This window comes from Schistocerca piceifrons, chromosome 4, assembly GCF_021461385.2.
Source record: "Schistocerca piceifrons isolate TAMUIC-IGC-003096 chromosome 4, iqSchPice1.1, whole genome shotgun sequence".
Taxonomy (NCBI): Eukaryota; Metazoa; Arthropoda; class Insecta; order Orthoptera; family Acrididae; genus Schistocerca; species Schistocerca piceifrons.
Window position 1 is genome coordinate 502242317 of NC_060141.1, and position 27879 is coordinate 502270195.

Consider the following 27879-nt stretch of genomic DNA (forward strand, 5'->3'; position numbering starts at 1 on the left):
AGTGAATGAACTGCAGTGTTCTGTCTGTGTTATACAACATGTGAGTTACCAACAGGCTTTTACTTGAATCCAAGTAGAACAATGATGAGGAAAAGGTACCTCTGATGAAATTCAATAGCATGAATTCTTTATAGTTTTCAAGATAAAGGGTAGATTGATTGTTTGAGAACAGAACAGCACTGATAAAATGAATTCACTGTAAGCGAAAAAGTGTGTGTGGTGTAATATTGTGGAAACAAATAACATTTTACATTTTAATTTTGCATTATTTGAATTACAAATTTTTTAAATGGATGTTGTGTTAATTTGTGATTTTAGATATTTATCTGTACATAAACTGCACCTATTAATGATTTAGCTCAACTGTAGCAACCTGAACATGCATCATGATCTATAGTAAAAATAAGGTGCAAAAAGACAACAATGATTAGAAAAACACATGCACACACACACTTTACCATTTCCGAATATACAAAACTTATTAAGAAATGCAAGAGATTGTCTACAAGAACAAATAATGGAAAAATGGGTTTGTGTGTTAATTATCTTGGAGATTACAATATAGAAGTGTTGTGGTTCAAGTTTAAACTGCTGACAAATACTTGTCAAAAAATGATATCAAGAAAACATAATATTAAAAAACAGGTCTTTTCATTCTAAGTACAAAAGAGATTATGGAGACTGCCTTATGAAACATAAAGGGCAACCTGTACATCCATGAGAGTTGTGAACACCCTGCCATGGATCAAAAATCTATCAAACCTAACACACTATCTTGCACAAATAGAGGACATCAAACGAAAAAGGACTCTCTCTCTCTCTCTCTCTCTCTCTCTCTCTCTCTCTCTCTCTCTGTGTGTGTGTGTGTGTGTGTGTGTGTGTGTGTGTGTGTGTGTGTGTGTGTGTGTGTGTGTGTGTGTAGTAGGAAATCCTGTGAAATTTTTCTAAATGTTTTATCTGAAAATTACCTTAAGCAGCTAAGAAGAGAACCAGCTCATGAAAATAACATATTAGGTCTTCTTCTTACTGACAGGCCAAACTTTTTGACTCATTGTAGAACAGGCCGTTATAGCACCACTGAATATGACTGTAAATAAAAATATGAAGAACGGTAGGCTGATATTTCTGCTTAGCAACAGTCACAAAAAAAGTTTTCAGATGGAAACTTCATCTGCAATACTGACAATGTTAAGCGTCAATGGACAGGGTTCAGGAATATTGTGCTGCAAATTTTACACAGGTATGTACCGAACAAAGTTGTGGTGGATGGGAAAGACCTTCATGTTAGAAAGCAAGCAAAAAGAGCTTCCCTGCAAGTATAAATGTAACCAAAGCCTCGCAGAAAACAAAAGCTGAACAAAGCCAAAAGTGGAATAAGGAGACCCATGCATGAAGTGTTCAGTCAGTTTGAAAGTAAAATTCTGTCTATTGACATAACAGCAAATCCCAAAAAGTTTTGGTCTTGCCTTAAATCAGTAAACAGATTCAAATGACCTGTTCAAACACTCTGTGATCACAATGACGTCAAAACATAGGGTGACGTAGAGAATGCCGAAATACCAAATGCATTTTTCCAAACTTTTTCACTGAGGAAGATCACACTGTAGTTCCTATTTAAAATGTCGCATGAATGTTAAGATGATAAATATTGATATAAGTGACCACAAGGTAGAAAAGCAACAAAAATCACTCAAGAGAGAAATGGGTCGTGAACTTCACCTGACATAAATATGGTTCTACAGAGAGTATGCGGAGAACTTGCTCCTCTTATAGCAGCAGTGTACCATAGGTTGCTGGACTGAAGCATTTCCGCTGATTGGAAAAAAGTGCAGGTCATTCCTGTTTTCAAGAAGGATCATTGAATAGATGCACAAAACTGTATGCCTGTATCTCTGGTATTGGTCTGTTGTAGAATGTTGGAATGACTTTTATGCTCTTGTATTATGAAATTTCTGGAGATCAAAAACATCATCTGTAGAAATATACATGTTGTGAAAGCAAAGACTCATTGAAACTCAGCACATCTGTTTATCCACAAGACTCAGAATGCAGTAGGTACCTGTGCAAGGGTTGATGCCACGTTCCTTGACTTTCGGAATGCATTCAAAACAGTTCCACACTGACACCCAGCGAACAATATATCCTTGTATGAAATATCACACCAGTTGTGTGACTGAATTGAAGAGTTTCTAGCAGACAGAACTTAGCCTGTCATTCTCAGCAGGGAGAAATCTTTAGATGTAGAAGTAAATTCAGATGTACCCCAAGGGAATGTTATAAGACCATTACTTTTCATAACATATATGTATGACGTAGCAGGTAATGTTTAAAGTTCCATGGGGATTTTTGAGGATGATTCTGTTGTATACAGAGAAATTGCAGTGTTAGAAACTGTAGCAAAATGCAGGAAGACTGGCAGAGGATCAGTAATTGGTGCAGATATTGACAATTGGCCACCAACATAATCAGATGTAATGTACTGTGCATAAATGTGGAGGAAGACTCACTATTGTATTATTGCATGACTGCAGAATAATTACTGGAAGTGGTGGTCAAATCCATAAAATACATGGGAGTGTCGGTTCCAAGAGATTTAAAGTGGAACGACTACATAAAATTAATTGCAGGTAAGGCAGATGCCAGATTCAGGTTTACTGGAAGAATCCTTAGGAAATGTAGTCCACCCACAAAGGAGATAGCTTACAAAACTCTCATTTGACCAGTACTTGAATAGTGCTAGTTAGTCAGTGATGCATACCAGGTAGGATTGACAGAAAAAACAGAGAAGATCCAAAGAAGAGAAAGTCATTTCATTACAGATTCATTTAGTAAGTGTGAAGGAGTCACAGAGATGCTCAGCCAATTCTAGTGGCAGAACTGTAAGAGGAGGTGTTCTGCTTTACAGTTTGGCTTTAAAATTCTGAGAACGTGCTTTTTAAGAATAGACAAACAATATTTTGCTTCCTCATACATATATCCTATAAAAGACCATGAAGGTAAGATCAGAGAGCTTTGAGCTCACAAAGAGCCTTACTAGCAATTGTTCTTCCCACAAACCATCTGCAACAGGAAAAAGGGGAAATGACAGTAGTATATGGAGTGCTCTCTGCCACACACTGTAAAATGTCTTGTGGAGTACAGATGTAGATGTAGGTATGAATGTAGATGCCGACGTTAAAGTAGGAGAACCGTACTGCATCACTATTGTTTGATGGATGCACAAATCTTAAGTAGATGGAAAAAAAGGAAGACTGCCGGTACTGAAAATCGATTTAAACAACAGAAAATAAGTAATACACCCAGCTATAACAGAAATCTAATCTACATACGTACTCTGCAAACCACTGTGAAGTACGTGCCAGAGGATATTTCCCATTGTACCAAATATTAGGATTTATTCTTATTCCATTTACGTGTGGAACACTGGAAGAATGACTGCTTAAATGTAACTTTGTGCTTTGTAATTGGTCTAATTTTGCGATTATCGTCCTTATAGGAGCAGTATGTAGGATGTTGTGGTATTTTCTAATATTCCCCACTTTATAATGGTTCTTTAAAGTTTGTAATTAGAATTTTTCAGAATAATTGGCAACAGTCTTCAGGCAGCTGCTAATTCAAGTTGTTCAGCATTTTAGTGATTGTTTCCTGTAAGCCAACCAGATTGTCATCATTTATATAAATTCCTCTTAAGTTTTAAGTTGATTACAGCATGACATGAAGACAGTGCTCCTATTGTAGTCATATTTCACAGAAACAGAAAGCAGTCATAAATAGCTGGCAAGAAGGCGCAGACTGCACGCATTTATAAGATGCATAAGAGAGCACATGCACAAAATTGTTCAATCAAAATATTTTGCAAACAACGAACATAAGAGAACAACCTGATTTTCTATTTGTAGATTTCTGAAAGGTGTATTTAAATTGCTTTTCTGAACCTAATCCATATTCCAGTAATTTTTTGCTGTTGTTCAGGTCCATTAGAGACCATGTCAAGTAACTACAAGGCGTTCCTGGAAGCCTTTTTTGCTTTCTTTCTCTGGCCACCTGCCTTCTCCCTTCTGTCAAGCCACTGTTGCTAATTTTGAAGCCCTTAAAGTTACTGATCAGTGATCTGTACTGATGTGAATCTTGAGCCCTTCACAGCTTATTCATTTTCCCATTCTCAGATGATGACCTCTAACATACTATTGAAGCGAACTTGAACTGTGTGTCTCCCTGTCGGACTCCATCTTTAAATAAAAACTGTTTGGAGAGTTCTTCCATGAATTGTATCTTTGAATGTGTCTCTGTTAGAGTTTGCTTGATAGTACCCACTGTTTTAGAGTCCACTGAAGATTCTATCAAGATGTGAAACAACACCGAGTCATAGGCTTACTTAAAATTGACAAAGACAACTACCAGATCTTTTGAGATGCAGATTTACAATACTCTTTTCAGGCTTCAAGTCTGTGTGATGCACGATCTCCCTCTCTTGAATTCACCTTGCTATTGACCAAGTTGGTGATCTGCTTCCTAAACCAGCTTGAGCTGCAGTGCTTTGTAGAGTACCATGTAAGTTTGAGGTATGGCGGAGATATTATGGTAACTGTTGAGCTCCATTCTGCTGCCCTCTTTTTGTATAGAGGGTGAATCAGTGCTGTTTCCCATTCACGAGGTATTATTCCATAATTCCCAAATCTTTTCCATCTCTTGACCTAGGACATTAACCTACTTACTTTTTCAACATTTCCACTGTGAGTCTTCCCGAGAGGCTTTGTTGTTCAGTATTGTGACAGTCTTCTGCAGTTCGTGGGGAGGAGTCGAATTGTTGTTTACTTGCTGTAGAATTATTCCTGGTCATTTTTCCCTGAGTTCTTCACAGTTAAGCAATGTTGAAAAGTACTTGATTATGATCTCTCAGTTGTTTTTTAATTGTTCATTGCCAGATTTCCACTGTCTCTCTTGAAGTTCAAACTATGTGGTTGACAGCCATTTACATGCTGCTCAAATGTCCCCTAAAAGTTTCTGCAAGTGTTTCTTTTGAATTATAATTCAAAGCTCTTGATCTCTTTTGTGTCTTTGGCTCTTTTGGCTTTACATATGGTTTTTGCTGTCAGCTTCTGCACTTCTTTGTACTCAGAGGGCTTATTTTGTATTGTTTTGTCAGCAAATCATGTCCTATAGGCCACTGCTCTTTGGTTGACTGCCTTATCACAGTCCTCAGTACACCATGTTACACCACACACCCATTCTCATATCCCAAGCTGTTTATTTGCAGCCTGCCAATTCATCCACCCATCTTTCCCCACTTCTCTCATTTTTCGCTTCTTTTTTCCCCACCTCCTTGCCCCACAACATCCTGACGCTGCACCTCTTGGCAGTCTAGTCCCTGCACACTCTGTCAGACAGCATTCATCTTTGTCCCCACACATACACGAGTATCCCCTCCACTTTCACTTCCCCTTCCCTACCCCCTCCAGATGGCTGCTTGCATCGCATTTGATGTTGCATTCCGGCCCGAGATGCTGGAGTCGTCAGTCGTGTGCACTTGATTTTGTGTGTGTGTGTGTGTGTGTGTGTGTGTGTGTGTGTGTGTGTGTGTGTGTGTCATTTACTGACAAAATCTGTGGCTGAAAGCTATATGTGAGTGTCTTTTAATTGTGCCTGTGTGCAACTTGATGTGTCTTCTTTACGGTAAGTAGCAATCTGTCTTTTCGTAGTTTGATGGTATTCCTACCGGGAATTTCCATTGTTTACTTTTCAGGGTTCTTTCTGAGGCAGTTTTCCTTGTTTAATAGAAGATGTCTTACCTTTATGCAGATCAGGAAGTGTTCTGAGGCAAGATTGGCTCCTTTTGTCACATCAACATTCATGATTTCCGTTGTATTCCGTTTCGATAATGTACTGTGGTTCAGCTGAAATTCACTTACAATCTTATGATGGAGAGCACCAAGTTTTCTATTTCCTCGGACATCTTTGTTCAGTTGTGGGCAGGATAGTTGGCAACAATATTCTGAAACTGTCATTTCTTGCCAACTTGTAAGCTGTAGAGCTGGTTCTTCTGTCCTCTCTGCTGTAGGGCATATTCCTTTTCCGCAGTCAAGCCATTCATGGATGTCGTTTCTGCTTCAGTTCAGCCATGTGTGCTTATTTGGCTAACCGTGTTCACACCTGTTCTGTATATCTGTAAAAGCATTTCCTATCAGCCTTGGGACAAGCAATTTTGAGGTTGAGGTCCCCCACTCCAGTCTTTCATGTTAAGTCCAGCCCTTACTCAGTTCAGAGCTTAACTCCCATATAAGTTAACTGGGTATGGTCATGTACCAGTAATCACCCAAAGGGGAAGAAAGAGGAAAGGAATATAAAATGTTGTTGGATGAACTGCATGGAGGATGGCACAAAAATACTCAATTGTTTGTCAAGATGGTGAGTAACCTTAGGAAACTGTGTGCACAAATCAAAACTACTATTCCAAGTACCAAATAGGTACATTTTGTGTCAGTGAAGAAGATCTAATTACTTTTTTATATGGTTATATTCAAAGGAAGTCAGTAGTACGTGCTTCCTGTCACAATATAAAATGTTACGGAATGCATTCTCAGAATTCACAACAACTATGGAGACAAACTCCTCCGCCATAGTTATACTAAACAAGTTAGCTACACAGCTCTGACCTTTATGTCACAGACAAACAGCACATTAGCGACCATAGATTTATGTGAACATGTGATGGCACACCTGTTGATAAATCACATCTTTGGAAACAAGCCTAGCTGAACACACAGTTTCATTCAGTATTTTACAAGAATTTTTCAGTATTTTGTGCCATAGTCCCCGAATAATTTACATACTGTTCACATAATAAGAGATTCATATCAGATAACTTTTGTCTGCATATGGTAATGTCTTGATTTAGATGTGCTTAGCACCACATATGGTAATGTCTTGATTTAGATGTGCTTAGCACCACACCTCATAAATCCGCGATTTTACCAAACTAACCTTTGCATTGATAACTGGTATGAGTGAATTCTGAGTGTTGGTAATGTGCCGTGAAATGTGTTGTTGTGTGACGTTGCACTCAGATCAGTTAACATCACACTTCTTCAGTTTAAAAAAGAGCTCTTGTAGTGCTTGTAGTCATATCTAAAATTCTTTTTCTTATACAAGACAATCTGCATCAGATTTTCCAATGCTGCAGTGAAAAACATTGCTTGTCCTTGAAATGTGGTAATACTGGACATAGCTGGTTTTCACAAAATATATGCTCGAGTGTGAACCTGGTTGTCTTCTAGTACCAGACAGCCATCCCCCTCCCCCAAATTTTACTTTTACTGTAGTTAACTCTGCACACTTTTATATATAGTTTGCAGCAGACCATATAATGTTACATATGCTTCAATTTCTAAATCTACTTACACGCTCTAAAAGACACTGCGTAGTGCATGGCACAAGGTGCAGCATAACATTATTATTGATTTTCTTTCTGCTCTCTTCAGATATTGATACAGGGAAAAATGACTGTCTATGTACCTTAATCCCTCTTATCTTATTCTAATAATCCCTGTGCAAGATATATGTTGGTGGCAGCACAATTTCTGAACAGTCTTCTTCAAATACAGGTTCTCTAAATTTACCCAACAATAACCTTGTTGTCTTTCTTTTTTATTTATTTATTTATTGTTCCGTGGGACCAAATTAAGGAGAAGTCTCCATGGTCATGGAACGAGTCAATACATGAAATTATAACACGATAGTAGAAACAGATAAAATGAAATATAAAAAAATATATTCAGGCGACAAGTCGTAAGTTTAAATAAAGAAAATCAACAATGTAACACTGGAATTTGCTTAATTTTTTAGCTCTTCCAGGAGCTCCTCGACAGAATAGAAAGAGTGAGCCATGAGGAAACTCTTCAGTTTAGACTTAAAAGAGTTTGGGCTACTGCTAAGATTTTTGAGTTCTTGTGGTAGCTTATTGAAAATGGATGCAGCAGAATACTGCACTCCTTTCTGCAGAAGAGTCAAGGAAGTGCATTCCACATGCAAATTTGATTTCTGCCTAGTATTAACTGAGTGAAAGCTGCTAACTCTTGGGAATAGACTAATATTGCTAACAACAAACGACATTAAAGAAAATATATACTGTGAGGGCAATGTCAGAATTCCCAGACTGTTGAAATGGGGGACGACAAGAGGTTCTTGCACTTACACCACATATAGCTCGAACAGCCCATTTTTGAGCCAAAAATACCCTTTTTGAATCAGAAGAATTACCCCAAAAAATAATACCATACGACATAAGCGAATGAAAATATGCGAAGTAGACTACTTTCGTGTTGAACTGTCACTTATTTCAGATACTGTTCTAATGATAAATAAAGCAGCATTTAGTTTCTGAACAAAATCCTGGACATGGGCTTTCCACAACAGCTTACTATCTATCCGAACGCCTAGGAACTTGAACTGTTACGTCTCGCTTATAACATGCCCATTCTGTCTGATCAAAATATCAGTTCTTGTTGAATTCTGAGTTAGAAACTGTAAAAACTGAGTCTTACTGTGATTTAGCATCAAATTATTTTCCACAAGCCATGAACTTATTTCATGAACTACATTATTTAATACTGTTTCAATATTACACACAAGATCCTTCACTAGCGAGCTGGGGTCACCAGCAAACAGAAATATTTTTGAATCACCTGTAATACTAGAAGGCATATCATTTATATAAATAAGAAACAGCAGTGGCCCCAGCACCGACCCCTGGGGAATGCCCCACTTAACAGTGCCCCATTGGGACTGAACATCACTACCACTCTCAATATTGCGGAAAATTACCAATTGTAAGCTACTCCCCTTACTCCATAATGGTCCAACTTCTGCAGTAATATTTTGTGGTCAACACAGTCAAAAGCCTTCGTTAAATCAGAGAAAACACCTAGCATTCGCAACCTTTTATTTAATCCATCCAAAACCTCACAGAGAAAAGAGAATATAGCATTTTCAGTTGTTAAACCATTTCTAAAACCAAACTGTACATTTGACAGCAAATTATGTGAATTTAAATGCTCCAGTAACCTTGTATATACAACCTTCTCGATAACTTTAGCAAACACCGATGGCATAGAAATAGGTCTAAAATTGTCAACATTATCCCTGTCTCCCTTTTTATAAAGTGGCTTCACTACCGAGTACTTTAATCGGTCAGGAAACCGACCACTCCTAAAGGAAAAGTTACAGATATGGCTAAGTACTGGGCTAACATACATAGAACAATACTTCAGTATTCTGCTAGATACCCCGTCATATCCATGAGAGTTCTTGGTCTAGTGATTTAATTATTAACTCAATCTCCCTCTTGTCAGTATCATGGAGGAGCATTTCAGGTAACAGTCTCGGAACACTTTTTTCTAAGAGCGCTATATGATTCCCTGTTGGGACTAGGTTTCTATTTAGTTCACCTGCTATATTCAAAAAGTGATTATTAAATACTGTACATATATGCGACTTATCAGTAACACGGACATTCTCACTATGCACTGATTCTATATCTTCGACCTGTCTCTGCAGACCAGCCACTTCCTTTACGACTGACCATATGGTTTTAATTTTATCCTGAGACTTAGCTATTCTATCTGCATACCACATACTTTTTGCCTTCCTAATAACATTTTTAAGCACTTTACAATACTGTTTGTAATGGGCTACTGCATTTAGATTTTGCCTGTTTCTAACGTTTTGATATAATATGCCACTTTGTTCTACAAGATATTCTTATCCCTCTAGTCAGCCACCCAGGCTGCCTATTTGTGCTAGTACCCTGTTTTGAATGTTCTAACGGAAAGCAACTTTCAAAGAGCACGAGAAAAGTCTTGAGAAAAGCATTATATTTATCGTCTACTGTATCAGCGCTATAGACATCTTGCCACTCTTGTTCTTTGATAAGGTTTACAAAGGTCTCTACAGCAACTGGATCAGCTTTCCTAAACAGTTGATAACTATATTTAAAATGTGTTGCAGCACAAAAATCTTTTAGAGTTAAAATTTGTGCATGATGATCTGAAAGGCCATTCACCTTTTTGCTAACAGAATGCCCTTCTAGTAATGAGGAATGAACAAAAATGTTGTCTATGGTTGTTCTACTGTTCCCTTGCACTCTCGTTGGAAAGAATACGGTTTGCATAAGATTATATGAATTAAGGAGATCTGCCAGCATCTTTTTCCTTGCACAATCACTTATACAATTAATGTTGAAGTCACCACATGTAACTAACTTTTTGTATTTCCTATAAAGTGAAACAAGAACCTCCTCTAGCTTTAGCAAAAATGTTGTGAAATCGGAGTCTGGGGATCTATAAATAACAACAGTTAGAATTTTAGCTCCGTTAAATTTAACCAAACCTGCACAACATTCAAACACCTTTTCAGTGCAGTATTTTGAAACATCAATTGACTCAAATGGGATGCTGTTTTTCATATACATGGCTACTCCCCCACACCGCAAAGAGCTCCTAGAAAAGCTGCCAGCCAACCTGTATCCTGGTAAAGGAAGCCTCTGAATTATCTCCTTATTTAAGAAGTGTTCAGATATACCAATAATTGCAGAGTCAACATCTATAAGCAGTTCACTAACTTTATCTCTAATACCTTGTATATTTTGATGAAATATACTAATTCCCTCATTACTCAGATACCTAAGCTTTGTCAGAAGTGGTTCCTTTGTTAGAGAGACTTCCCTTAAGCAGGAATACCTATCAGCTGACTTCAATCTAAAAAGGGTGCAGCTCTAACACCCACTACTCCAAGAATTTTCCCATGAGTGATCCCACCACCCCCACCTATGCTGTCACCTATAAGCTTTGCCAACCTCCCCTTCCCATACCTGTTGAGGTGCAGGCCATGTCTAGTGAACCCCGTCCTGCTGATAGACTCCACCGGCACCACTGAAATGTGACACATGCTTTCTGTCATCAGCGCACCCCCAAGTCTCATGTTATTACGCCTGACGGCTGTATTAAGATGAGGCCGATCGTGACGCTGAAACAGTTCCACGAAATGCGCATTCGTGTTGCCAGTCTAAGTAGCTATCTTTTCCAGGTCAACATCTATGTCATACTCCCCATCCCTATCAATACCATTACCAGTGAGGTCTGCTGCATACTTCCTACATCTACAGCTACTAGAGATTCCTCTCCACTAGACTCTGACAGTTGGTCATATCTATTGCAAACACCAATAGTAAAACTATCTAAAAATCTTCTTCTCCTAGCAGATCTCTTGCCAACAGCCAGCTCCCATTCCCCAACCCCCTTCCCCCTCCTCATCCTATCTAGCTCCTCTTGTGCATTTTTCAACTGCACCTGAAGGGCACAGATCTTATGCTCCTGCTCCTCTATCAACTTACTCTTGCTACATAACCTGCAGTTCCAGGAGAGGATCTCACCAGAACGCCCACTGGCTTCCCCACTGCATCCCCCCAGTGAAAATACTTCAAACAAGTCTCACACCGCAATCCACTACTCATGAACCTACGGCAAAGCCCACACTTCTCACTTGTGGTAAAATCTTACACTTATTGAAACAAGAAAACTACTTTATCTAAGTTCCGCTACTACAATAAGATGATGTTAAAAACCTGACTACAGTAATCACAAACTTATACTACAAGGGAAGTAACTACTATTATTAACAGTATTAATCAACAACAAATGAGAATATAACAAAAGACTAATACAGAAAGAGAATCAAACGTCTAATGACACAGAAACGAAACTGAAAACAGTTCCCAAAAGGTTCTTCTGAAATTATTTCACCAGAAAACACCAAGAACACCAGTTGAAGACTACTAAAGTTCCTAAATAAACCACTATACACACACAATTAATTAGTACTTAGCTTTCGATGCGCCGCTACAGCTGCAGCTGGTCAGCACGGAATGTAAACACAGGTAAGAGGTTAAGTTGCTTGATACGAAACACTCACAAATATCAGGTCACAACACAAGAAAGGCAGAGGTGAATGAAGAAACCACTAATGAGTCTTTTGAGGATTCTCATTTAAGTTCCCTGAGCATTTCTGTTAACTTTTGTATGAAATACATTGACCTGTTATGATTCGAGCAGAATGTGCCTGAATTTGCAATTTCTATTGTTTTGCCTACTTGATAAGGTCTCCAAACACTGGAATAGTACTGTAGAACTGGTCACACTAGTGTTTTGTATGCAGTTTCCTTTACAAATGATTTGCATTTTCCCAGAATCCTTCCAACAAATCCAATCTTCCATTTGTCTTTCCAAATACTGATTTTATTTGATTGTCCCATTTCATGTTTTATTTTAGTATTGCCTCCAAATACTTGTTTGATGTGACAAGCTCAAGATGTTGACCACTAATATTGTAATCAGGTACTATTGACTTCTTTCTCTCTGTTACAGGCATTACTGTACATTTATTCACATTTAAAGACTGTAATTCATAACACTAAATTTTCCAATGAATCTACTTCCCTGTGCAGAACAACATTGCCAGCAAACAATCTTACAGTGCTATCGATTTTGTCTGATAAACTGTCAATTTGTATCTGATAAATTGTCATTTTGTATCTGATAAATTGTCAATTTGTATCTGATAAACTGTCAGTTTATATTGAAAACTTTAGTGGTCCTGTTACACTTCCTCAGGGTCCATCCAAAGTTATTTTCATTTCTGTGGAACATTTGCCATCCAGTGTAACATAATGTTTTTTTTTTCTTTTCCCAGTCAAATGTTCCCCATGTCATTCACATATTTACAAAGCCACTCCACATGAATGTATGTTGGTTAACAATAGTCTTTGTGGTAGAGTGCTGAACACCTTTCGGAAGTCTAGGAATATGGAGCCTACCTTTTCACTTCTTGTCTGCAAGATGTCTTGTATTAATACAGCAAACTTGGTTTCAAGCATTTTGTTTCTCAGTCCATGGAGATTTTTTAGAGAAATTTATTTGCCTTCATAGTTTTAGACTTTAGAATACGTTCTCAGTCCTTAGGCCGATAGATGACAACAATACTGGTATGTACATCTGTGCATCTGATCTATTACCCCTTTTATACACAAGAATGACCTGCACTTCTTCTGGTCACATGGAAATTTACTATGTATTGATGTGTTGATACTCCACATCCATAGTTTTTCAGATCTTCCAGCATTTGATTTTATTTATAGTCCTAAAGTAACCTTTGCTTCACTTGTCTGTGAGTCGGATAGTTTGCATTTAAATTTAAGTGTCTGCTGATTCAGTTCTTTCGTGACACTCTCCCACAGCTTGAACAATCCTGTGGCCATATGTGCTCCCCTTTGTGGTGTCCTTTCAGTATCCCCTGCACACACTTGAGCACTGTTGTTACATGAGTATTTTGTGTGCATTTTCCGAATATTCTACCAATGAACCAGAGTCTGTCACATCTTTCCCTATGATTGAGACTTTGCGATCATTCCATTTCATAGATGAGTTGACTGATTTCAGCTGTGATCTATCAATATTGTAATCATAGGATGCTGAATTTTTTTCTTTTGTGGGGTCCACAAGTTTAGATTTTTGGACATTTAAAGCAAGTTGCCAATCATTGCACCACTTTGATATCTTGTGGAGATCTGACTGAATACTGGTAGAGGTTCTTTCAGACTGTACTTCATTATGGATAACAGCATAATCTGCAAAAAAAGTCTGAGGTTGCTAATAATATTGACTGCAATGTCATTAATGTACAACATGAACAGTAAGGGTACCAATACACTTCCCTGGGACACCCGTTAAGTTACATCTACATCTATCAATGACTCTCCATCCAAGAGAACTTGCTGCATCCTCCCTACCAAAAAATCATCAGTCCAGTCACAAATTTCACTTGGTACCTCAGACAATCATACTTTGATAATGATTTTGTAATGAGTCAAATGCTTTTCAAAAATTGAGGAGTATCTAGCTGACTGCCTTCATCTATGGCTTTCAGTATGTCCATGCTGGTTGACATGGAGGAGGTCATTCTGTTAGAGACACCACATTACTTTTGAGCTCAGAATATGTTATAACATTCTGCATCAAATGGATGTCAAGGATAGTGGAGGGTAGTTTTGCAGATCACTTCTGCTACCATTCCTGTAGATGGGGATTTTTTCAATCACTGGGCACCACAGATTTTTATTCAAGTAGCCTACAGCATATCATAGTTAAGAGCCTTTATGTATTACCAGAATTTATTTGGATTTTGTGAAAGATATTCAACAATATTTTGCTACATTAGTCATTGGAGGCTTAATACCGTGCTTTCTTGACAGCTTAACATGTTTTATTCAGCATCTCTCTATCTATAGCCCCATGCTTTGTTTTATGCTGATTATGAAGTAGTCTTTGTTTCTGTAGAAGTTTATTTACAGTGACTGTATATGCAGAAGGATCCCTCCCATTATGAACTGTTCTACTGGATATATATGTATCCAATGCATGGTCAGCTATGCTTTTAAACTTAAGGCATAGTTCCTGTACATGCTCCTGTCCTGAGCTACAAGTTTCAAGCTCCTCATTGAGATATAACACTACTGATTCTTTATCTAGTTTACTGAACAGATAAACCTTTCTGCTTGTTTGAGTTGCCCATTGCAGTTTGGTAGTCATTATTGTTACAACTCCCTCACGCTCACTGATCCTGCTTTCAGTGTGAACATCCTCATAGAGGTCAAGTCTATTTATTGCCATTAGATCAAATATATTTCCATTATAAATGGTTTACCAGACCTTTCTGGAAATTTTTCAGAGAAGGCATTTAGTAATGTTGCATAGGATGTCTTGTCGCATGCATAACTAACAAAACTGTAATCATCCCCATTAATTGTTGGGTGATTTAAGTCTCTTCTGGTGATCACTATATAACTGGGGAACTTACAAACTACTGATCTGAGGTATCTCTAAAGTTTTCTGTTACATCAGGTGAATCAAGTGGTCAATGGAAGGATCTAACAATAATTTGATCTCACATGCAACTCTATTTCAGTAGATTTGAGTTTTTGTCTACTGCAACAAGTAAGCCACCTCCATTTCTTATTAGACTCTCCTTTTGATATACACTTAAATTTCACCCATAAATATCACTGCTGTCAACTTTGGGTTGTAACCAGCTTTCTGTGCCTAGTGTTATGTGAGCTTCAGTGATTTTTACAAATAAATTACTTCCAAAGATTACTTGCAGTATTTCTTAGCACAATACCTGTGTGGTCCATACTCCACAACACATTTTGCTACATATCTTGTCAGATGTTTAAATAACTTCAGATCATTTTCAGTTTGCTTTGGTAGTAATAATGTGATTGTTAATTATAGAATGAATTTTTATTTACTTGCATCATGTGGACTGGTGGAAATAAGATTACTATGATCCAACATAGTGTTTTTCAAGGGATCTTGTCGGATAACACCTCCATATATCTAAACATTAGTATTGTTTGTTACACTTTATGCTGTTCTTACATAGTTATCATTGCAATGGGCAGATTGAATATATCTCCCTCTTCGTCCTGCACACATACCATCTTGTACCTAGATTTCCATAACACACTATTCTGGCTCAATAATGCAATTTATTTTTAGGTCAATGACTTAATGATTTGGGCCCCAATCCCTTGTTCTCATTAGGCTCATTCTTAGGATCTTATATGACCTGCCCTTGTCTCAGTATTAAGCTGTGTGTTTTCTGTCCTAGTCTGCATAGACAGAACACTGTTTGTGGTCACTTCCATTGTCAGTGATGCAGAGACTGCTGGAACAAATAAGTGTTTCCTGTGGTCAATGATGATGGCATTCATGAAGTGAATGGCTAGACAGAAGCAAAGTGCAGAACATAGCAAAAGTCATCCTAAGATTTTACGAACAGTTCAGGGATCAATCTGAACAAAAAAAGTGAACACAGGCAAGGTCAATCACTCTATTAATCAATGGCACATATCAAAAGCTTCAATGAAATAGCGAGATTGAAGGACAAGTGTGGGGCTGTGATATTTACTAACACTCTTGCATCAGTGGACAGACCCACATGGCTTGCCTTTTATTATGGCAGTGCTCTCCATGGGATGAGCTGCGGTCATGGCATGAAGTCTGGGTATCTCAGACCTTTCCTCCATATCAATTTTCGGGCTGGGCAGTGAATCCAAAGCACTGGTGGGTACTAAAGTAGGTTCCATTGTAATAAAATGAGGGACTTAGTTACAATTTTAGAGAACAGCTGTTTTGTTTATAACTTAATGGAGTTACCCGTCATGGTACAGTTACCCAGCCAAAATTTACACTCTTGGCATGGTTACACAACCCAGGATACCCAGCCAGAACTGCAACCAGAAACACAACAAACTTATATTTGTCATAAATCTATTTTTACAAGATTGCCAGTATTTCCATTATCTTCATCATCACAAATTTAAATTCATTGTTGAATTTGACATTCCATACATTACAGTCTCCAACAATACACAAACATGCTGATCCTATTTTTTTATGTGATTCACAAGCTTTCCATTGAGTTGTTATCTCACTCTTTTTTTATTGCTTTTAATCTAGTATAGAACTTTGTTGGTCCGCTTATGATACATTCACCTGACTATGTGTTTTGTCCATTTTCCTTTCACTCCAGTTCATCCTTGTCATGGCCATGGGCTGTCTTTAACTGCTCTACGTGCAAAAAACATTAACTGGTTCTATGATTTCATTGTTAACATATATATTTGCATCTTCATTATACATTATTTTAGTTGTTCTATAGCTGGCTTTCAAGGCTTCTGTTTAAGTTGTTCCATTTGTTGCAGAAGTGAATCTGCAATAGAGACAAACAGTACATCATCAGCAAAACAAAGTTTGTTCAGACATTTTTGAGTAACACATTTTATTCATCCTTTTCCAAACCTAAGCTTCTGAAAACTTCTTTGAAAACTCTGGAGAAGGAGACAGCTTTGGTGATATGTAACTTTCTTGTCTGACTTCTTGTGTAGTTCTGTTTCCCAAACTTTAGTATTGGCATTTATATTTTTTATACTAACGTAGATTCAATAAGTTCCTTGTTTCTCAAGTGATGTACATTTATGACTCCCTCCATCATAAATTTGTTTTTTCTAGCTGTAAGTTTATTTTAGTTTTGTCTCTTATCACAGTCTTTGATCATTCACTATCTGATAATGGTTTAGGACTGTTACATGCTCGACAATTTCTTTACAATACTTTGGTTAGTGATGCTATTCTGCAAAAAAGTGTATTACAGTCATTAGTCTTGAGCTTGTAATTTATGTAGTCATATAAAAGATGTCTGAAATCTCTTTCTGATACTGTAAAATGTCTGTGTCCAAGTTAACAGGGGATTTCTGATGAGTTTTTAATCATGTCATCAAATAGCTCTAGGGAGTAAGAGAACTGGAACATGGGCTGCAGTTACCCTAGAAGTACCACTAAGGCCTTGCTTAATTTTTGCCAGGATGTATCTATATCTACCTACATATTCCACAAGCCGCTATACAGAGTGGCATGTTCTTTTTTGTTGCTATGATTCACCAATCATGTCTTTTCATTCCCATTAATTGATGTCTACACAAACACGCTCCAGTGAGGTGACACAATCATTAAGGATTGGACTTACTTTTGGGAAAATCATGGTTAAAATTTCCATTTGATGATTCTTATTCAAATTTTCTGTGATTCTCCTAAATAACTTAAAGCGAATCACTATGAAAAGGCTATGGGTAATTCCTACTCAGATTCTACTGTAACAGAGTTAGTGGTTTGTGTTAGTGGTTTCTGTTTACATTGTCACTATTGTTGCATTAAACTCTAACCCCCTGATTAAGATCTTGTCATTTGTTGTACAAATAGACTTCAAACCTCATTCTGCATTAAACATTAAAGCTGCTAGATAGAAAGCGATGTAAACATCATGTATCACTTACCTTGCCAGCACCACACTACTCTCCACAGAAGCTAAAATTGCATGTGGTGCACCAGCTCAACACCCATAACAGCAGCATCTAAATCTTCATATTCAATGTATTTGTACTCTGTAATCTCATTTTGTCTTTGGTGTTTTTTGTTTACATGAAGATGGCATGACACGCAAGTTTTAACAAAATTTTGCATAAAGCAAATATTCAGTTTACAAAAAACTATGATTTTTGATTTCTTGGTGTGTCTCTTCTTAAAGATAAGGGCCTTGTTCTCCATGGTTAATTAAGTTTACTTAAAGTAGCTTTACATGTTGTGTATTCCATTGAAGTTATTAATCTTTTATTGGGAAATATCCTTTATTTTCAGGAGTATTGAAGAGTGCACTCATCTGCAGCCCAGAACAGTCATTTTGGAAAGAGGTCCAGATGGTTTGGGATTCAGCATAGTTGGTGGACACTGCAGCCCACATGGAAACTTACCAATTTATGTGAAGACAGTGTTTGAAAAGGGTGCGGCAGCCCGAGGAGGACAGCTGCGGCGTGGAGACCAGATCCTGGCTGTGGATGGACTGAGCCTAGAGGGGCTGACACATCAGCAAGCTGTTGCCGTGCTTAAACAGGCCCATGGGAATGTCACTCTTACAATACAGTCATGAAGTGTAATTTTGAGTGCAGTTGGTGACTTTTCAGTGCTCTATTAGTAATAGAACAGTTGAACATCAAATATCATCATATCTGAGCCTTATTTCACATAAATAAATTCTTCTGGCTGTGTTATTTTACTGTTAAATTCTTAAATATCTCATACCTTTTTTACCTCAAAAACTTTATTGTGATGCCTTTGGCTTGAAGATTAGTATATTATGATTTTTGCTAGTGAGAGACATTTCGTAGGGAACTGATCACTATTAGATTTGAAAAGTGAGTGTGAGAAAAGCGTATAGTGTTTCTATGAAAACTGAATAACCTACGCTGAACTTAGCTTGTAGGTCCAACAGACTTTTTGTGCTTCTTGAGAAGGGAGGTGAGTCTGTGATCTGTACTCAATCCAATCCTTTTTCTCTCATGTTTCTGAAGCTGTGTGAGGTATGATGCTTTTGTGTACAGAACATAGTGACCCTCTGATTAATGTGGACATCTTTAGATTAAGTAGAAAAGAGACTGGATGCAACTTTCTACCATACAGCATGTATCAAATCTCTCTACAGTTTTATGTACATGAGTTACATTGTCCATTGCTTTGATGCAACTGTTTTAAAGTGGCTGGCTGTAGGAATATGTGAATCACTGAAGGTAAGTGTAAAAGATATTTTTGTACTGTGGCAGAGTGAACTCTATAATTTTATTTTTTTCAGCTATGCACCTTTATAAATAGTGGTCATTGTGTTCAGCAGCACTAGTGTAAATACAAAAACTGTGAAATATAACTGGAACTTAATATATTATAGTATCCTAAAGCACAAACATGTGTGAAATCTGCAGCTAGTTTGTACACAATGAAGTTTATAAACTGCAGCTGGCTTCCATCGTAAACTCAAACTAATGAGATAATGCAGTGGAAACTGGAAGTGAGACATTTTGGTTGTTGTTGCTGGTCCTTGGCAGGGTTTGATTGGGACCACTGTTTTACTGTGTGATTTTCAATAGTTGTCTATGTTGGTCATTTAAAACACTGAAAACTATTTTTGTGTCCCGAGTGAGTGTAGCTTCTGGATACTAAACAATGTGCAGCATAATGGAAAAACTGACTTGTTAGCTAGAATCTTCAAATTGATACTTACTGATAGCATGCAATCCATTTTGGGGCAGTATTACTTTATAAATGTGACAAAAGATCACAGTAAAATATTTTAGATTCAGGATCTGCAACAATTGATGTTGGTAACATAGTGCAGTTAATTGATTTGTCTGGAAAGCTGCAGAAGTTGTGTTGATAACATGGCCTCTCCCCACCACACAAAGTGTCATGGCGTTCCAAGAAATGATCTTAAATGTTTCTGAAGTATTTCAATATACACAAATGAATATGTTATTTTAATATTTCAAAACTGTTGTACCTTTTGAAATATGTATATTTGATACATGTTTATGAAGGATTGGATTGTTTTCAGTAATTTTATTAAATCACATTAATTATGATAAAACAAAAATAGAGCTATGTGAGTTAAAAATGATGCTCATGATTCATGTTTTTGGCAGTTTTGTTAATCTGTGGAATGTTGTGCTGAATGTTAAGTCTATTGTTGTAAATATATAAATTGGTTTTGTGTGCTGTTGACGGTATCTGTTATATTTGATGATCGTGTTTTATCGTATTGGAGATATTGGCTTGATCAAAAATTTATGTCATGATTGCATGTGAACATTCGTACTGTGACTTCAAAATGTTTCAGTGATTTCATGTGTATGGCCTTAATCAGTGCTTATTTTTCTAGATATAATGTATAGTTCTGCGCAACCTTAGCTTTTGCATATAATATATAGTTTTTACATATATGATAAATGTTACTGAAATGAAGTAAGGAAGACACTTTCTAGAATCAGTTATGATGATAGCTGTTAAAAGTCTCAATTGTGCTAACAATACTTCTTAACTTGAAATTTCAGTTACTCTTGCATCTTTTACTTTACAGCAAGATTTTAACAATGAACAAACAGAATTTTTGGAATATTTGGCAGTAAATATTGTAATAAAATATAGCAATTTATTTTTAGTTTGTTTCATTGTAAGTATCTCATGTTTAAGATTGGTACATTTAAGAGATATAATTTTTTGCCTCTCATGTATCTGATAAAGGTATTAAAATAGTGTACTTTGCTTCAAGATATACCTAATTTATGCTGATGGCTAGCAGTATAAAAGTATAATGCAATAAAATATTGAAATGTACAGAGATGAGATGACTTGCACAGGTGTCTTATAGTTAATATTATACTAAGAACATAATGAGCTTACTTTTTAACTGTCATCTGATGCAAGCACTATCTGTGGATAATAAACTGATTTTGCATACTAAATTAAGTATTCATATAAACTTCTGCAAAAAGCTCTATGAAGATCATCATTTCAGTGTCTTGAAGAAAATACATAACTATCTGCCTGCTGCTGCTTACAGAAATATATTGCAGAATTCTGCTATAAATATAGGAAAGGTGCTGTGGAGAAAATCAAAACTGATTTTATTACACAAATGAGAAACATATGGATATGTTGTAGGTATTATTATGTTTGTAAGATCAAAGGAATAGCATTCTTCCTTCTATAAAATTATGAGCACAGAAAGTTTTATCATGTCAAAGTGAGTGAGTGAATGACATGTATTATCTGTTTTGGCTTTAAAACTGTTTTGAATTTTAATTTATATTGACATTTTTGGCAAACATACATACAGAGTACCACAACAAGTACTATAAATGTGAATCAGTAAATTTTAATTCTTGATTTCACTAGAAACCCTTAACTATGACAGGGATATTGGTTTAGTTGCAAAGGGGCAATGAGGGCAGAAATGTGTGAAGACTGTAAAATGTGGTGTAATGATGCTGCAAAACAGTTTCACTAATGTTGCTCATGGAGAATACTATCTACAAAACTACATCACTCTCATCTGAACTACTTTCAGAAGCTGTTACTCCTGCCATGCCCTAAACAATTGGGATACTGTGCAGTGGTTTGGTTTTCAGAATTGGGTTACAATTTCTGTGCATAGTATGTTTAATGCCAAAATGTTGTATGTATTTTTTTTTTTTTTTAATAGGTTGGTTTAAGGTGAACAAATCTTTTGTGACATTAAAGCTTAAAATCATCAGTAGTATATTTGTCATGAATAATGTTTTATCATGAAATGTATGAAACGTATGATGTTGTTTAACTATCTTAAATATAGAAACCAATGACATGGTAATTAAATATTGTATCAGAGTGTTTGGTTAAAAGGAAAATAATCAAAATTCTTTAAAATTTTTGTGTCTGCTCTGTCACGTGTTCAGACATAAGAACAGACATTTTTGTTTTACCAGATCAACATATTCCATTTCCTCTTACTGATAAGTATCAACTAATTTCAAAAGACAATATTATAATACAAATTAGTTTTCAGGGCTTTGGGTCATATATTGCATTAGAAAATTGTGATGTATCCTGCATTTTGCTTTTTTAAACTTTTATGCAGGAGTCAGTATTCATATTACATGTATGTGTTATATATATTGTGTCAGTTTTATAATAATGATGGTAACCAAAAATATCACCTTCCTTTATAAAAGAAAAAAGATACAATTCACTGATAGAATGTGACAGGTTACTGAATAAATGCTATTGTTTAAAATTATATGGTGGAAGAATGCTAAGGCCACTGCATTAGTTTGTTCTTTATTGGAAGTGAAGCCACTAGACAGTCATTTTTTTCCAGAAAAATGAAATTTTAATAGTGTTAAATATGCTGTTAGATGTAGGTGAAAATATATTGTTCAGGAATTGAATGTTGTCGATATACGATGAACTGTATCTCTCTAGCATAAGGACTTCATTCATATTAACTATGTTAATAAGAAGAAAGAGAAACCATATAAAAGACATGTCAGTATAAACAAGTGTCAAGAATACTGTTGTCATCACTTCAGAACTAGAAATATTTTCCAGAATGTGAAGTATTTTAGAGTTCTATAGAAATAATATGAATTTTATTTAAAAGAAGTTGTTTATTTTTCATCCTATCCTTCAAAGATCCTTTTGGTCTAACCTTTTTTTGTGTTTTTGTATTAGTGCTACATTTTTTTCACAAACATGAAAAGATCTAAATAAACTGCTGTGTTCTAGTCACAGTAACTGCCAATAATATGTAGGGCACGGCACAGTTAGGTGTGTGATTCCTTGCTGAAGTCTTCCAATGTGAAGGGATCTGGAACTAGATCTGATCTCACATCATGATTAACATCTGATGTGAGTGGCTTATTAAGTGAAATAGACCTTTGGCTGCATTCATGAAGAAGTGAGGATTTAGGTAGTAGCAAATTGGAGGAAAATTTTGGTTAATGTCAGTCAGTTACTCATTACAATTCCATTTCTTCTTATAGCAAATCCAAATGATTGTTTCAGATTGTCTCTTGAAACAATGTTTCTGATGGTAGTTCAAGTAAATATGCTTTCTATTCTACTTCACTTCTTTGTCTTCATTTTCTGTTTTCAGTTGCTCCATGATGAGGCGATGCCTGTTATCCTCACTCTGATCCCCCTTTCATCTGGTCAAGGATTTGTTCGAGGTAGTTTATGTCCAGCAGTACTCATGGCATTTTGCTGTTATTCTCTTGTCAGTCTTCCTTTTACCACCAAGTGAGTTGGAGCATGCTAGATTCACATTTGATGTGGTGATGATGATGATGTCTGGATTTTGGGGCACTAAACTGCATGATTATCAGCACGTGTACGAAGTCCCACTTTTTACATAATCCAATTTTTACGCAATCCAATCTAGCCACTGTCATGGATAATGATGATGGTGATGATGATGATGATGATGATGATGATGAAATGATGAGGACAACACAAACACCCAGCCCCCAGGCAGAGAAAATCCCCAACCCAGCCCAGAATCGAACCCGGGACCCCGCGATCCAGAGGCAGCAATGCTAGCCACTAGACCACAAGCTACAAAAATCTTGCATTTGAGAGGTTGATAGTTCAAATTCATGTTTGGCCATCCAGATATAAGTTTTCTTTGATTTCTGTAAATCACTTCATACAAGTACTGGGATGGTTCCTGTGAAGGAGCAGGGCCAAATTCCTTCCCCATCCTTGAAACATTCTGATCATGAGCTAATGATCTTGACATTAATGGGATGTTAAAACCTAGTCTTCTTTTCTTCCTTTCTTCCCTTTACCACAAGCCATATTAAGTTTTTTGCATACAGAGCAGATGACTGTCAGTCATATTTTTTGTGAATAATGTTATTCTAGTTATGTTATAATATTGCCTGAAAACTTCACTAGTAATGTGATTATGAACTGCCAGGGTCCATTGAAGTATCTTTGTAAGCACTTCTTTGTCTCCAGTCAGCATTCTTCACTGTACTGTGAGTTATATGTGTAATCTGAGTTAGTCTTGCATTTATTCCTTACAGAATACGTGGTTTGTTATATCGGGTTTGAGGCCGCTGAAAGTAGTCATTGTTAAATAGAAGCAATGAAATGCTGCTGTTTTTTACACACATGCCATTTATATGAATGACACTGAGATTGTTTGGTGTGTTGTTGACTATTCCGCATCTGAATTTGCAGCTAATGTGAGTTATGTCACAATGTGACAGTAGCAGTCCTGAGAATTACTTAAGGTTATAGCCTCTTCAGATTTTTCTTGACATTATCCATAATGAAGATGGAACACACAGCGACAGCACAGATCCCTTTTGATCACTTACAGAATCTGAGATTGTGGTAAGGTACATGAATGTATTCTGTCAGCTTCTGTTTTCACAGAGCTCACTAATTGAACAATGTACCACATGGTTAAAACCCTTTTTAAGATCCAACAAGACAAGCTGTAACTATGTTTATTTGTTGCCAGAAGGATCACTGAACTACAAAATAGTGTCTGTTGCCCATAGATACTTTCCTGTAGCCACACTCTGTGATATTTACACTGACAACAATGCAGATTTGTCTTTACCAGAGTACTTGAAAACATTTGCAATATGTAGTAAACTTGTACAAGAAAATTGTAGAGACACTTCGTGCAGCAGCATTTTTCTTTTCTTTTGAGGATGGTTCTGTTATGTGGCTAGCCAAAAATTCCTTGTTTTCCTCCTCTGTTAACATAATGAAAAAATTAAATACCCTGATTGCTGAGTTTCAGTAATCTAATCTATTTGCATTCACTTTATCTTTCAAAGTGGAGTGTGGAATGTCAGAAATATGAACATTCAAATGCAAGCATTTATTCTAGTCATAGCAGGAGTCACAGAAGTGAAATGGAAAGATGATAAAGATGTATTTTCAGATGAATGTAGGATAATACACAATGAGAGTGGGATTTTTTCATTAAGAGGAAGCGACAGTTTTATTCTCATCAAAATTGACAACAAACCAATACTGACAATAATAGTTTAGGTATATATGCTGACTTCACAAGCAGGAGATGAAGAGACAGATGTTATTTGAGTGTATTGCACATGTAATTCAGTAGGTAAAAGGAAATGAAAATAGGTGATTGGAATATAATAGTAGTGGAAGGAATAGAGATAGAGTTAAGGAAGAACATGGACACGGTAGTAGGAATGAGTGAGGAGAAAGACTAATTGAGTTTTTATCAAATTTGAACTAGTAATCAAATGCAGACTGTTCAAAAGAATCATGAGGAAGAGGTACACACAGTCGGACAGAGAATCCAAAATCAGATACTGCAGTGTAAGGCCTACCCAGGAGCAGATATAGACTCAGATGTCACTTCCGTAATGATAAAGAGTGGACTGGAGTTTAAAAGAACCAACATGGGAAGAAGTGGGATACAGTACTGAGGAATGATGAGGTGCAGATTAAGTTCTTTCATGCTGTTGATACAGCAATAATGAATTCCACAACAGGCAATTCAGTTGAAGAAGAATGGGCGTCTCTATAAAGGACAATTACAGATTTTGGACAGACAAAAATAGGTACAAGGAAGGTTATTGTGACAAAAGAAGGAATTACACAAAAGTTCAGGAATACAGTAATATGTCACTTAGAAATTAAATAAATAGGAAGTACAGGGAAGCCAAGGGTAAATGTCTGCAGAAAAAAATGTGAAGAAATCGAAAAAAGAAATGGTTATTGAGAGGACTGATTCATCACATAGAAAAGTCAAAATAACCTTCAGTAACATTATAAGCAAAGGCATCCACATTAAAAGTGCAAGAGGGATTCCATTGTTACATGCAGAGGAAGTAGTACAATATAAGTCCCTACAAGGGGGAGGAACTTTCCAGTGGCATGTTAGGAGAGGAAGTGAGAGTTTGTATGGTAGACATGGGGGATCCAGTATTAGAATTATAGTTTAACAGAGCTTTGAGAGACTTGTGATCAAATAAGGTGAGTGGCATAGATAACATTCCTTCAGAATCATTGGCAGAAGTGTCAAACAATTGACTATTATAGCTGGTTTGTAGAATCTAAGAGTTTGGAGATATACCCTCAGACTTTCAGAAAAATGTCATCCACTCAATACTGAAGAGACCAAGGGCAGATAAGTGCAAGAACTATTGCACAATCAGATTAAGAGTTCATGCATCCAACAGCTGACAGGAATTATATACAGAAGAATGGAAAGGATCTGTTTGACCTTGGGAAAGGTATAGGCCCCAAAGAGGCTATACTGATGTTGCACTTCATAATGAAACCAAGACTTAAGAAAAATCAAGACATGTTCATAGGATTTGTCAGTCCTGAAAAAGTGGTTAGCAAAGTAAAATTGTGGAAGATGCCGAAAATTATCAGGAAAAAATAAGTGTAAGCAATAGTGAAAGATGGCAAATATAGTATAATATGTACAAGAATGAAGAGGGAAAAAATAAGAACTAAACTAGTGTCAAACATTGGTCTTAATTTTAGGAAGAAATTTCTGAGAATGTTCGTTAGGAGTACAGCATTGCGTGGAAGCGAATTGTGAAGTGTGGGAAGACGGGAAAAGAAAAGAATCAAAATATTTGTGATGTGGTTCTATAGAAGGATGTTGAAAATTAGATGGACTGATAAAAAATGAGGAAGATCACCACAGACATGGTGAGGAGAGGAACATGTAGAAAATATTGACAAGAAGTAGAAGGGGATGATAGGTCAAGTGCAGGGTGTTTCAAAAAGAATATACATATTTTGAAACTTTAAGACGTATGAACATGGAGCTTTATACACATATTTATGAACCTCTCAAATTCAGATTACAGATGTTTAATATGTCCTCCATCAGTGACACTAACAATATCACATCGATATTCAAATTCCTCCCATACTTGGGCAAGCATGTCCTTTGTCACTGATGTTGTGGCAGTACGGATCCGGTTACTCAACTCTTCCAGGTTCTGTGGGAATGGTGGTACGTAAATGTTGTCTTTAATAAAACCGCACAGGAAGAAGTCAGAGGGTGTCTAATCCAGTGACCATGAAGTCCGCTGAGACATGCTAAGTTGCCAGCTCCTTGACGACCAATCCACCGGTTTGGTAGAGTTTCATTCAGATATTCACATACTTAGTGACTCCAGTCAGAGGGTGCCCTGTCTTGTTGAAAAATGAAGTTGTCTTTGTGCAGCCTCAGAAACAACCAATTTGGTAACATAGCAAGATACTGGTGACTGTTAACCATGTTTCTATCAAAGAAGAATGGGCCATAAACAGATGATCGGGATATCGCACCAAACACATTGACTTTGGGCGAATCTCGTACATGTTCAATGGCTGCATGTGGGTTCTGTAGGCCCTATTTGAACACTGTGTTTGTTTACTTGACCACTAACATGAAAGTCACTTCATCACTGAACATGATGTATTGTGCGAAAGTGTTATCATTGTCAAGAGCATCAAGAATCTCATTACAAAATGCCACACGTTTGCGTTTGTCATCAGGATGCAGAGCTTGTAACAGCTGTAACTTGTACAGGTTCATAACCAAACAATGTCTCAAAACACACCAAATTGTTACTGTAGGCAGTTGTAACTCCCGACTGGCATGACAAGTTGATTTTGAAGGACTACATTGGAAAGCAGTTTGAATTCATGCAACATTTTCTTCAGGAACATGAGGGCGGCCAGAACTCTTTCCTTTACATACACATCCTGCATCTAGAAACTGTCTATACCACTTGTGAATGTTCTAACCATTTGGAGGATCAATTTGGTACCTCAACCTGAAACGTCTTTGCACTGTAATCATGGAATTGCACTTCGCGAACTCGAGAACACTAAATGATTTCTGCTGCAG

General features: G+C 36.8%; 1 protein-coding gene across 1 annotated transcript in view; it reads left to right on the forward strand.

The window, feature by feature from the left end:
• Window positions 1-18712, forward strand: part of LOC124795948 (multiple PDZ domain protein) — a 1551599-nt gene extending 1532887 nt beyond the window's left edge. Inside the window, exon 24 of the mRNA XM_047260028.1 lies at window positions 18303-18712. Coding sequence (XP_047115984.1) covers window positions 18303-18591 — 289 coding nt within the window. The 3' untranslated portion in view covers window positions 18592-18712. The remainder of the gene's footprint in view (window positions 1-18302) is intronic.
• Window positions 18713-27879: the final 9167 nt, after the last annotated feature.